This window comes from Somniosus microcephalus, chromosome 2, assembly GCF_052327205.1.
Source record: "Somniosus microcephalus isolate GS21.2 chromosome 2, FLI_Smic_1.0, whole genome shotgun sequence".
NCBI classification, from domain to species: Eukaryota; Metazoa; Chordata; class Chondrichthyes; order Squaliformes; family Somniosidae; genus Somniosus; species Somniosus microcephalus.
This window is the reverse complement of record NC_140988.1, coordinates 2,374,216-2,388,442: the sequence shown is the minus strand read 5'-3', so window position 1 is coordinate 2,388,442 and position 14,227 is coordinate 2,374,216. Positions and strand designations below refer to the sequence as shown.

At 42.4% G+C, this 14,227-nt stretch overlaps 1 protein-coding gene across 6 annotated transcripts in view; it reads right to left on the bottom strand.

Moving 5' to 3' along the window:
* Positions 1-14,227, bottom strand: part of LOC147122487 (sodium/hydrogen exchanger 9B2-like) — a 120,244-nt gene that overhangs the window by 40,858 nt on the left and 65,159 nt on the right. For all 6 annotated transcript variants that reach the window (XM_086005728.1, XM_086005684.1, XM_086005719.1 and 3 more), the window contains 3 exons: positions 6,959-7,058; positions 3,303-3,480; positions 763-933 (listed from right to left, as the gene is read on the bottom strand). In XM_086005728.1, coding sequence (XP_085861854.1) covers positions 763-933; positions 3,303-3,480; positions 6,959-7,048 — 439 coding nt within the window. In that variant the 5' untranslated portion in view covers positions 7,049-7,058. The remainder of the gene's footprint in view (positions 1-762; positions 934-3,302; positions 3,481-6,958; positions 7,059-14,227) is intronic.

Sequence of the window (14,227 nt, the reverse complement as noted above, 5' to 3'; positions counted from 1 at the left end):
CAGAAGAATGAGAGGGGATCTCATTGAAGCATACAAAATTATTACAGGGCTTGACAGGATGGATGCTGGGAGGATGTTTCCCTTAGCTGGGGAGTCTAGAACCAGGGGCCACAGCCTCAAGATAAAGGGTAGGCCATTCAGGACGGAGATGAGAAGAAATTTCTTCACAGAGGGTGGTGAATCTTTGGAATTCTCTAACCCAAGGGCTGTGGAGGCTCAGTCATTTGGGTATATTCAAAACAGAAGTCGATAGATTTCTGACTAGTAAGGGCATCAAGGGATATGGCGATAGGGCCGGTGAATGGAGTTGAGGCAGAAGATCAGCCATGATCTCATTGAATGGTGGAGCAGGCTCAAAGGGCCGAATGGCCGACTCCTGCTCCTATTTCTTATGTTCTTATGTTAACAGTGCGATATTTCCTCAAGCATGGACTCATCTGCCTGCTCAGGAGGATATCAAAAATCTCATCACTATTTTAATAAGAACTGGGTGTTTCTCCTTGGTGCCGTGGCCAATGCTCCTCCCTCGGCCAACACCTTGAAATGCAGATGATCTCATCATTTATTCACTTACTGTTTGAGACCTTGCTGTGAAAATTGGCTTCCGCATTTGCCTACATAGCAACAGTTATTACACTTTAAAAGCAATCCATTGGTTGTATATGATAATGCACCATATAAAAGCAAGTTCTTTTACTTTCTGTACTCCAGTCTAGTCACCTCGCATCGTCATTTTATTTATTATATCTTCCATTTTCTTACCAAGAAGAGGAGGTAGTGGAGGCAAAGTCGGGAATTTGATCATTCCAACAATCTTCCCTCCAAGAATTGCACACAGAAACAGAATCAGATTTCCAAACAAATTACCGCCAGGAAGGCACTCTGGACCTGTAATTGACCAGATAACAGCCCACAGCACGATCACCATAATCACTGGAAAACAAGGTGAAACCTAATTAATACAAGGATCTGAAGATAGTCTCGGCATCCTTCAAAAAACACTCAACATGAGATTTTATTCTTTTGGACAATAACATTAGTTAACAGAAAAGCAATAAATACACTGCCTTTTGAAATATGCAGGGTGGCATGTTACCATCATAATCAACATTGACGCCAATACTAAGGACATTTTGTAGTGCCATAGCACTGAGAAACAATTGTATTCATTTTAGTAGTATCATATGAATATTAAAGCCATGAATTGAAGGTATTCACACCAAACTTTTGCCCCATTTGGATCTGTTGTCTTTGAAGTGCCAAATGAGACATGTCTGCCAAACTGCCTTCCCTGCCCCATCAACAAAACATTGCAATAGCTCATTTTACATAAAAATCACTCAAAGTTCCAGGGATCTCTACCAGCTCATAATTTATTATTCCAATCTATTATGCGATTGGATGACATTGTGCTCCTGTGCTGATACAAAAGGCAGACTTATGGTACTAGATTTGTTAGTCCCTATTCTTTCAATTCTATGGTACTCAGTGAGCTGCTGAACAATAATAGCGACTATTTGGCCACATTTAATGCTCATCCCTAGGTGCTCTGAGAAGGTGATGATGGGCTTGCAGTCCTTGTGGTGGTAGTGCCCCACAGGGAGCCATACAGCTGAGAGAAAAGCTCCTCTCTGTAATGGCTTGTATGAATCCAAATAAAACTAGTCTCTCATTCAATTACCACCGAGCCTTGATCCACAAAACAAAACTAACTACTAAAAATGAATAAAAGTCATAATATAATATATAATTTGGGGGCAGGCTTGATAGACCAGTTGGTCTTCTCTTGCCCGTCAATTTTGTATGCAGATACTGCGTTGTGTAGTAAAGTGTTTATGCACCAAAAGTCCATGTGGCATTCAGTAAAATACAGGTTACTGTTAATCAAAAACACAGGCATTTGGCCTACAAGTCTGTCTGTCTTATTTTAGTTAATCCCAACAAAATCTACCTGCCTTTTTCAGGATAACTTTTATTCCCTTCTCTCCAGAAACACACATGGTCATTTCCTTCACCAAAACACACACACTGCTTGAATGACTTTTCCTGGTAACTTATTGCACAAATCTATTGCCTTTGGGTAAAAAAGTTTGGCATGATTTCTCTTTTAACTCCCAATTTCCACGTTCCCCATGCATTTGAATCATAGTGAACAATTTGCCTGAATCAACTGTGCCAATCCCCACACCTTTGTAATCCTGAAAATTATTAAGTTACAATTTTCTGGGATCATCTTTATTCCTTGTCTCTGTAACTTCTCAAGAATCCCTCCAATGAGTAGGTGACCAGAACTCATTCACATTTCTCAGCATCTGGTGTGATCAATACCTTACAACAGCAACAATACAAATGTCTTTTGATTTCTACTTTCCTACGTTAACGCAATCTACTTTACTATTTGCCATTTAATTATAAACATTGGGCCGATGACGTCATAGATTTATCCACAATACCCCCTCTTTCCTGTACAGTGCACTGTATAACATAACTCATACTAATGCTTCCATACTAATATTTGTTCATATTTCCACACTGAAATGCAATTCCCAAAGGTAAAGGACAGGGCTTTACCTCAAGCAATCGTAATTCAATGTGGAAAAAAAAGGACAGCTATTTCAGAGAGCCAGCACAAGCAGCAGCAGTCAAATAACCTTCCCTGCCCTGTAAAATTCAACGGGCCTGAAATGTGGGGCAGGCCCACTAAGAGATTGGGCATATTACCCATCTGCAGCTTAAATTTGGGGCAACTGCTCCAGGATTCTGCCCTGTTTTTTGGCTCCAGCTATTTTCTGATGAGAATGGGTGGATCTTCCACTTGCACTGCCTATGTTAAAGGTCTGTTTCTGGGAGAGCTCTTGGCTACCCTGGGAATTCTGCCCAATGCACTCTTGGAAGGCCTCAGTGGACCCATCATCAGCTGAGAGCTGGCATGAGTCTGCTGAGGTCTTCTGAAAGGCCTCAATCCTTTAACAATCCAATCACTAAAAATTATGATCGCATGTATGGGATTTGCATTGGGCTCTGTGTCACTCTGTCTAACCCCACAATTCGAAGTATAATTGGTTCAGCATAGAACCACATTTTACATTTTAATCTAAGGAATGAGGAAGAGCATTGGAGCAAAAGTATAATGGCAACACCAGAACCAGAAAACACTCAATGCAATTACGAGGCACGGCAAGGGTAATGTAACCTCTGTTGACATACAAATATGTAATCATACAGGTTATTATATGTCGCTGCTTCTATTGTTAATAAATGACAAACACAAATTAGTGTTCAAATGCAGGCTGTAGTCTAACCCTTTGTTAGTACGCTAGCAATAATTCCTTGAGGTGGGCATGCAAATATCCGCCACAGTTTGCGGTGATGCTGCTCAGTACGCTCCTCGCTCTGACTGTTTTTATTCAAAAGAGTGGTTTCATCGACTTCCAGTGGTACATCTGAATGGTCTGTAGCATTCGCCTTATCAATAAAATCCTGCAACAAGGATACAAAATAAAAGACATTTCTTAGACATCTAATCGCTTTTCTTTTTGAAAGGAAAACTTTGAGAGATTTTTTTAATTAAAAGTAATGGGATTATAAGCTCCGCACTCCATACAATTCGCCCAATGATTAATAGCATTGTGTTTGCGTGAAGTTGTTGGAAAATATGGGAGTGCTCATCAAGATATTGTGTCAATGTGGGCAAAGATTTGTTTTTGGTACTGAATTTAACGGCTGAGAGGTGGTCAGTTCCACCACCGAGCAGCTGAAATGCTTGTCTAAATTGGTGTTGCAGCAAAATGGCATCAGAATGCTGGCTTGATAATATTGTAATGCCAGTTGGGGTTATACAAAATCCAACTGCAGAATAAAGACTCTTTATCCTCAGGCCAGCAAACACAGGTACTCCCTGATGCACTGAGATATGGGTTGTAAATACACACACACAATCTGATTAACATCAAGTGTAGCTAGTTAACTCCACTAGTTGTTCAATTGACATAGATCATTAATTACCTATCCTAGCAATAGCATATTTTTTATACATTCCTATATCGGAAGGTTAGGATTCTCATTGTGTGCCACTGGAGTGAGCATGGCAACATATTGTGCAATTGCTATGAATGTAACAACAAGCTGTATTTATATAGTACCTTTAAATGTCATAAGATGTCACGGTGCTACAGAGATGCAACTAGATGCCGAGTTACTGTAAGAGTTAGGGTCTACTGAGCAGAGTGCTATATGGGGCTATACAGTGGGTTCCATTCAAAGTATACACAAGTTTGTTCAGACAGTTGGGTAAACCAGACAAACCGCACCATGTTAACACCCGTATAAAACTCCTTGGTTTGTCTGGACAAACTAACAGAGCTTGCACATGTATTGATAAGTTTGGTGCCTTGTATGCGTCAAGTCTGAGGATACCTTTGGAATACTGCATATAGTTTTGTTCGAAAGGTGATAGATCTATTGGAGAGGGTTCACAATGAGAATGATTGCAGGACTTGAACTCTAAATTTTAACGGTTGATGTCAGAATTGAAATTGTTTCCATTAAGATTGGGACACAGCATAGTCGAGGCCGTTAAAATGTGAAAGGAATAGATAATATCAATGTCATTTCAACTGTGATTGTGCAACAAGAGGACATAGTACAAAACTGTCAAGCCTCATGAAACACATTTGTAGGAGCTCCCCCTCCCTGCAAAAACTGATTCATGTGTAGAAAAGACTTTCTTTAAGGTTAGTGCTAAATCAATGAATTCTTAAAACAGAGTTGGATGGTTATCTGGCTAGAAATGGGATTGAAGGTCAAAGATAAAATTTAGGTATAGACAATTGATTTATGGATCGCTAAGAAGCATGGACAAAGTTCACAGTTTTATTTTGTTGGAATTTTACCTGTACTTAATCAATGCCCTATGGAAATTAAAAGATGATGTGCTGTGACAATGCAAATGTCAAAAAGAATTGTGGTCCAGTTGAGGGAACGAGTGATGCACCAAATGGCCTTTTACCGTTCGAAGCACTCCACAAGCTGATCCTTCAGGTCGCCTGCATTTTATGTATATTGCATTAGACAGCATGGACCCAATCAATATTACTGTACAGTGTGAATCACAAAGCGGATTTGCTGATCGCAGTGCCCATCAGATATATCTGACAGGTATATGATGGCCACTGCAATCAGCAAATCAGGTCTGAAGAATTCTAGCTATAATGCAGTAATGTTGAAACAGTGCATTACTGTAATAGGTATAATGCAGAAAGGCTGGAAACTTGGGTCAGGATGGGTTGCCCGATACATGTTAGCACGTACAAAATTTGTCTGCACAAACCAATGAATCTTGTACACCTGTTAACGCATTTGGTTCTGGCAGACATGGCTTGTCCGAAAAATCAGGTGTAAATGGAGTTCACCCTATTAAATCTATGAATCGGTCACGCCTGATATGTAGGTTAGAATAGCCATTGGACATGCCAAACTAATCAGGTCTGCACAAATAAGCTCCCTATAAGCAGCCTACCCTTACTTTACTCTTAGTGTGCTCAATTCAGATAAATACAGGGGCAAGGAGCTAGCTAACAGGGCAAGTGCTGGGGACTATTTTGAGTCTTCAAAAACATGTTCTACAATAAAAATAAAGCCAAGGAAAAAGTAACAATCAGGAAACAGCAGCAATCTTGTAACTGGAACAATGCCCCGGAGATAACTCGGAACATAAGCGAACACTGAGCTTCTACACTGGTGGACTGGGCAATGACAATTAATTGTATTCTGATTATAAACACTGAATGCTGATGACAGCATCAATGTACTTCAGCAGAATCAGGTTTGTATTGCAAATAGGGGACTTGGTTTTTGACACAAGCAGGCTTCTGTGGATAGGAGCTATAAAAAACAAATGATGCACTGTGCTACAGCATCCAATTACCTTAAATGTTTTACTAGGAATAATAAATCTCCATGGTCTAACCCTTGTGTTTTGACTGCAGATACACAGATTAAGAGCTGTTTATAAAGGTGTAAAATAATTTAGAACATTATGGCGGTTCTGTTCCTAATGGCAAAGAAAATCAACTTTTGAGAAAAAAAATGACAAGTTTTAAATGCCTCTCTGAAGTTAAGGCTACAAAGCTTACTGGATCAGTAACCTCTGCTGCAAGTCATACGCATCAATTATGCAGAGAATACACTGAAGGTGAATGAAAACTGCTTCATCCTCAACACTACTGGTCAACAAAATATAAGAAAGCCTGATCTGCTATGTAAGTGGTTCTGTTTGTGTTGAGCAAGGTTTATCAGCTCTTGGACGTGTGCCAGTTTGAGCAATGATGCAGCAAATCCTATGAATTGAGTGTATCTGGGTTTTATCTGCCTGGCAGAAATGTAATATTAGGAAGCACATTGAAACGGTGAGAATATGAGGATACTAAATCTATTTATAAAATGTCCAGCAGTGGGCTCCAAAGCAATAATTAAACCAGTTACTGTAAATACCAGCCAAACCAGAAGAATGAATTCCTGAATTCAAAATGGAAACGGAGTATAAAATATACTCCATTTTTAAAATGTAAACAAGCCATTTTTTTCTAAATTAACAATTGCACTTTACTATAGCAAGATCACTATTTGGCAAATAACAAGTTACATGAACAGGAACTGCATTCACTAGCTTCAGCTACATTTACCAGGCAGTGCTCAGCACAGCCACAGATACACTCGAACCAATAGTAAATGTGTAGGAGAGGGTAAATTTGCATCCATCTCAATATGCTGAGATGTAGCCAGAAACAGAACCAACTGGATTGCGGGTTGCTAAGCACTTTAAAAAAAAGTTATAACACTTAACACAATTAAAATTATTTGAAATAAGCCCAACGTAAGTAGTGTGAACAGACTTAAAAATTACACTTAGAGAGCTCATTTCAAAAAACGATACATTTTTACACACACTTGCACATACCTGTGATTCTGACATTATTTTCAGAGTTGCCTGAGAAGTTTTATCTTCATTTGTAGCATTATTTAAGTGTTCAATATCTTTGTTTGCCATGTTGAATAAACTGGAAGAGGAGAAAAGGGAGATGAAACCGGCACCAACTTATCACACAACATTCCAGGACTACAAGGTGCTCAGGGATACGATTAGAAGTCGGACAGAATAGAAAATCCTGCCATTTACTTAGTTTTTCCCTTCTTCCAACTTGTGCGCGTGTGAATCTCTGCATTATATCTCTCAGGGTAATAAATATCCTGAATTTAAGAAGGAACCAGCTGTTCCTGGGCCTTGGTCAATGCCTTTCAGTTTTATTATAGGGGAAAAATAAAGCACAAAAGTGCAATCTTTGCAGTGGTGGATTTAGAAAAATTTGAAGGGAGATGCGAGTTCCAATGGGAGAAAGGTGGTCAGTGGGCATGCCCCCTCCCAAGAAATTTTGATTTTTTTTGGACACATTTTTCAGTGGATTTTCTATCATTTAGAAATATACTGTGATTCAGTATTTTAAGCCAAAAATAATTTATTCTGGAATGGTTTTATGTAGTTATGAGTCACAATTAAACCTTGATTTTTGCACCAACAGAAGATAATACTCGAGTATAATACAGCAGGCGGACAGGTTTGCCCCCACACCACCCTAGCTTCTGAAGTAAAACACTGGCTCGAGTTGCCTTGTTGGTTTCAGTCTTTCAATATCCACGGGAATATGTTGGTATGAACAGTAATTCAGTTTTTTTATCTAGTGCAGATATCCTGATTTTAATAATAAGGAGCTGCATTAGATGTAAAAAATAAGCATTGCACAAAATACAGTGGCAATCAACTGAATTAAAAACCTAACCAGCACATTACACCAACATACTGAATTAAACCTCGAGGGCCGTGGAGTACGTTTCATCTTTATACTGGGGCAACTTCAGCAAACAGCTGAATTTTAACTCTCTTCGCAAACAGGGGCTGGAAAAGCTGATGACTGTTCCAAAAGCAGATGGTTTCCAACTTTGCACTCCTGTTATGTTATTATAAAATAGCGTGTCCTCCGCCTCGCCACAGGTGATCTAACTGTATATTTAGGTAAGTTTTGAAAACATTGGTCTCACTTTAGTGTCAAAAGCATAAAAAAAGGCATGCTGAGCACAATTAGTTTGCTGTATATTGCTGAGAGTTTACAAATTGACTTTGAACTGGCAATCTGCATGGATCTGGCAATCTGTATACTTCCTTCATTAACACCAATAGACATGACTAGTTCCCCACAGGGAGCATCCAGACAGTGGTTTTAGAGACTGGCCAGGTTAGCAGTCAAACATCACACCGATGCTCTATACCCCGGACTACCCATGAAAGAAAGACAGACAGACTTGCATTTATATCACGCCTTTCACAACCACTGTATGTCCCAAAGCGCTTTACAGCCAATTAACTACTTTTTGAAGTGTAGTCACTGTTCAGCCAATTTGCACACAGCAAGCTCCCACAGCAATGTAATAATGACCAGATAATCTCTTTTAGTGATGTTGATCGAGGGATAAATATTGGCCAGGACACCAGGGAGAACTCCCCTGCTCTTCTTCAAAACAGTGCCATGGGATCGTTAATGTCCATCTGAGAGAGCAAACAGGGCCTCGGTTTAACATCTCATCCAAAAGATGGCACCTCCGACAGTGCAGGGCTCCCTCAGTACCGCCCCTCCGACAGTGTGGTGCTCCCTCAGTACTGCCCCTCCGACAGTGCCACGCTCCCTCAGTACTGCCCCTCCGACAGTGCAGCGCTCCCTCAGTACTGCCGCTCCGACAGTGCAGCACTCCCTCAATATAGCATTGGAGTATCAGCCTAGATTTTTGTGCTCAAGTCTCTGGAGTGGGACTTGAACCCACAACCTTCTGACTCACGAGACTCATGAGCAATAGCATGGCAGAGCAGCTAATACATTTTAAAAACCCTTTAAGCACTTTCAGTTCTCAAAATCTTTCTTAAATAGCTGCAAACTATATTTTCTGTAAAACTTTAGGAAGTAATACTGCAACTTATGAGCATTAAGCCCAATGATAAGAGCTTTTACTAAACCACCCCATCAGGAACACTACAATGAACGCGTGGAGGGAGCCAGCTTGAACAGCAGGAAGGGGAGAGCTGAAAGCTGTGAAGCCTAGACTGTGAGCGAGAGGGGGAGAAAGTGATATGACATAACAATGACCAAGAGGCAATATTAGTGAACACACTGAATGGAAAGCAGCCAGAGGCAGCGCATCCTATAGAGAGAGCACACTAAGCTCGACTGACAGACAAAGGCCATATGTAAGTTGCGTGGATTACATTTTAAGTTATAGAAAGGGCATTTTGAGGTTCTGTAAAAGTAATTTTAGTTTTTTTTGCATCAGATCCTCAGTGGCACAAAGGGGTAGGTAGTGAAATGAGAGCATGTGTGTGTGTTGTGATTCATCTAATGATGCCACAGCTATGGAGCTCATACACGATTTGCTACGTTTCTGGGTTATTACTCTGGACATTATCTCGGGTTTAGAATCGCTAGTCATTATCATAAGCGGATCTCAGGTTTCCTAATTTAGAGCGCACCTGATCTTGGATACTCTTGCCAATCTGACATGCAGACTTTGAACCAACAATTGGTATTACTTACATAAGGTTACATAAGAATGAACAGTACACAGTTTGACATCGTAAAATATATATTTCTCTACACAATATAAAATAATAAATGACCTCTCTAAATATGGATCTTTGAACAGAAGTCAATTTACTACGAACTCACTGTAGTCTCTAATAAGAACATAAGAATTAGGAGCAGGAGTAGGTCATTCGGCTCCGTCATTCAATAAGATCATGGCTGATCTTCGACCTCAACTCCAATTTCCCGCACTATCCCCATATCCCTAGATTCCAAAGATCTATCGATCTCAGCCCTGAATATACTCAACGACTGAGCCTCCACAGCCCTCTGGGGTAGAGAATTCCAAAGATTCACAACCCTCGGAGTGAAGAAATTTCTTCTCAGCTCAGTCCTAAATGGCCGACCCTTATCCTGAGACTATGCCCTAGTTCTAGACTCTCCAGCCAGGGGAAACAGTCTCTCCGCATCTACCCTGTCAATCGCCCCCCACCCCCCTCCTAGAAACGTACGTTTCAATGAGATCACCCCTCATGCTTCTAAACTCCAGAGTATAGACCCATTCTACTCACTCTCTCCTCATAGGACAACCCGCTCACCCTAGGAATCAATCTACTGAACCTTCGTTGCGCCCCCCCCCCCCCCCCCAGGCAAGTATATCTTTCCTTAGGTACGGAAACCAAAACTGTACACCGGTGTGGTCTCACCAAAGCCCTGTACAATTGCAGCAAGACTTCCTTACTCTTATACTTCAACCCCCTTTGCAATAAAGGCCAACATGCCATTTGCCTTCCTAATTGCTTGCTGTACCCGAATGCTAACTCTGTGTTTCGTGCACAAGGACACACAAATCCATTTGAACACCAACATTTAATAGTTTCTCACCTTTTAAAAAAAATTCTGTCTTTCTATTCTTCCTATCAAAGTGAATAACCTCACATTATATTCCACCTTATTGCCCACTCACTTAACCTGTCTATATCCCTTTGCAGACTCTCTGGCCATGATTTTGCCGGCGCTTGCAATGATTGATGGCGAAACCCGCCATGAACCCGCCTCCGTGTGAGTTTCAAGAGTGTCAGGTCTGCGATTTCACAACAGGCCTGACACAAAGCAGCAGGTAAGGGATTTAAGACACTAAACTCCTTGTTAACTGCTATTTTGACAGCCTTTTCCTATTTTCCCAGCCTTTTCCTATTTTCCAACATTTTCAACGGGTTTCTCGACGTTCGAAGATCACGGCAAGCAAGTGTGTCGGGAGGACCAACGAGCTGGATACTTCACAGCTGCAACTGCAGTCTAAAAGCTGCACTCTCATCTGCTCAATTTCAAATGTCAGAGGTTGGTGAATTCACGATTTGGTAGACACATTCTGTCTTGAGGCTGGAAGTGTGTGGTGTTAACTCTACACTGTTGCCTGCATTGCTGACATAAAAGGTGTCCTTCACCCTTCACCGTGCCACCTCAAACTGTGTGCACACATACGGCAACGATGTCAAACATTCACACCACATTAATTTATTCCAACAGAATAAAAAAACAGAAACTTAACATTGAATTCTAGCAGAACACCCAAGTGAGTAGCCTTGTGATTAATGATGTGTAAGCTTTCTCTTACGCGTGCTTCTATGTGGTGCTATCCCTGTGGCTTCAGCAGATGTAGAGACAGCCTGCTCACTTCCCTGCTGCACCTGCTTAGACAACTTTGGCGGTCGTTCTCTGGGTTTTGGAGCCTGTGAAGGCCCCGCCAAAGTCTGCTCCTCCTGCGGCTCCACAGGGGCAGACATCTGGGGTTCTGACTGAGGGATTGGCAAGGGGATGAAAGTATGAGCACTTGGAGAGGGGCCCCCACTTGCATGTCGCCTCCCACCATCATCCCTCTCATGCTAGCACTTCTTTACGAGCAAGTAGCTAAAGAGCACCTTGCTGCACATCAGTGGGGCCATGAGGACCCGTCTCTGAACTGACAGTCCTCATAACGGGGACGTCCATGGACCTCTGGTTCCTCTCAACAATAGATGCCCATCTATCCTCCATAGCTGACCATCTATTTAGAAGAGTCACCATATTGTTTTGAGTCTGGCGATTTATGTCCTCCATGGAGGTTGCCATCCTTTCCATGGTGGAACCTACATTCGCCATTGCGTGCACCACGGCATTGCTCATGTTTGAGAGGGGCTCCTCCATTCTCTGCACACTCGCTGTCACTGTGGCTGCAAACCCAGTCAGAGCCTCCTGCACTTGCTCCTGAGACTCCAGCACTGCTCTCTTTCTGGATGGCCCCCGAGGCTCAGCGTTTACATGCAGCTGAGCAGAGCTAGGAGCGTCCTGTGACCTCCGACGAGGACTCTCCACTGCTGTCCCTGTCTCCACCATCTGCTCTTACTCACTCGTGAGTTGTGATACACCAGGTGACTATACTACTCTATTTCGCAAACGACCCACCAAGGTGTGCGTCCCTGCGCTGGTGCTGGGTGCGCTCATTTCTGCTCCCTCAGGGGATGCAGCAGCCTCTGAGGAATCCTCCTACTCTTCTTCCTGGACAGTAGGGAGGGTGCTCTTGATGGTCCTGTGGGAGGGTAAAGACATGAATTAACCATGTGATATGTAGATTGCAGACACATCCCATTGTGCACATGTGAGCATTCAATTTCTATTGACATCAGATCCCAAATGTGTCACCCACGAAAGCCAAATAAGATGGATGGAGAAGCATTCTGTAACCAGGTTGTTCTACTGAGCCTGTCTCTCCGTCCCCCACTTCGAGCTGTTCCATTGATCCCGCAATGTCGAGAGTGGCCTCCTCAGTGTGGGTGAGCTGAGAGAAGGATGGTGGTCCTCCTCCTGTTCTCTCCCTCTCCCTCTTATTGTGGGCTCTCTTTTCCTGCAATGATGGAAAGAAGTGGAGTTTCAGTGAAAGTGATGGAATGAGTGTAAAGAATGGGTACGATAGATGTTCAGAGGGAGACTGTGATGGAGTGGGTTCCCATTACCAAGTTCCCTCCTTTTGAGTTGTTAGTTGCTCGCATTGCATAACCTTGAGGGTGGGTGTGAGGGGTGCATAGTTAGATGGGGAAGTGATTCTGTACATAGGGAGAGAGGGATGGGTGATGGTGCAAGGGATGTTGGGTTGAGTTAGGATGTGCAGGAGTAGGGTTGGCAATGCAGAGTGATGAGGATGTGATGACAGGCACAGCAGTATATTAAGATAAATTAGCTTTTATACTTATTTTCCAGAGCGCAGGAGATCATTGAACCTTTTCCTGCATTGGGCCCAGGTGTGTCTGAACATGGACCTGGCACTGACCTCCTCAGCTACTCGCAGCCAGGCTGCCTTTGTCTGCTGAAGAGGTTTCCTTCTTCCATCTCCTGGGTATAGGACCTCCCGACATCCTCTGACTCCCTCCACAAGAACATGGAGGGACTCTTCGTTAAAGCGGGTAGCTGCCTTTTGTCTCTCTGCAGACATCTTGGAGAGTAGCAGCAGTCAGGAGTATCAGAAACGACGTGAGATCTAATTGTGAAATGGCCCCCTTAAATATACCGGCTGCAAACGCGTCAGCAGAGCAGCTCAGCAGACCTGCATCTTGTGATCAGGGCGGGTAATGCACACAGCGGGCTTAACTAGCCCAAATACTGTAAAATTGTGTCATCAGGCCAGCTGCGGGACTGGAACCCGCTAACTAACGTTCCCTACGCCAGCCCGCCTCCAAGCAGAAAATTGCGGCCTCTGTGTCCTCCTATCCTCCTCAGAGCTTACTTTCCCACCTAGCTTTGTATTGTCAGCAAACTTGGATACATTACACTCGGTCCCTTCATTATTACCTCAGACCATCTGTCATTGACAGGTTATTAATTGTTTGGAATGTTGTGGTGTGCCTGACTGGGTGGATTGAATAGAACACCACCTTAACCAGCAAGGTATCTCAAAATATTTTTGAAAAACAATGTAGGCAATCTTGACAATTGCATAAAATGTTTTGGAATTCAAGTAATGCTAATTAACCAATTAACACTTCAGACAATTATTGCGTGGGCCATAATAAAACATACATCTGTGGAGTCCTTTCCCAGACACCTTGTCTGTTCTGAGCTGGTAGTTTTCTGCTGACAAGGTGCTTTGAGATATCTTGGATATTAAGCTCTTACATGCTGCTTTTAGCAGAACAAAATACAAGTTAAAAATTCAACACAGGCAAAATGTATGTTTGTGTCAAAGGGCTTTTAGAATCATAGAAATTTACAGCACAGGAGGCCATTTGGCCCATCTGGTCTGTGCCGGCCGACAAAGAGCTATCCAGCCTAATCCCACTTTCCAGCACTTGGTCCGCATCCTTGTAGGTTACGGCACTTCAAGTGCACATTCAAGTGCTTTTGCTATGAAATCGGAGCATAAGGCCATTATGGGTGATTCGTGACTGAAAAGTTTAAAGATGATAAATGCATTGCTAGTCTATGCTAGGAAGTGCATAAAGACTACCTTGCAGAAATAACAGTGGAGGAAGATGCAAATATAGGAGACAAGGATTTGGTTGCTTGCAGCAAGGGCTATATAAAAGGGAGAAGTATGAATAACACAGGAAGAATGTTACTCAATAACAGAG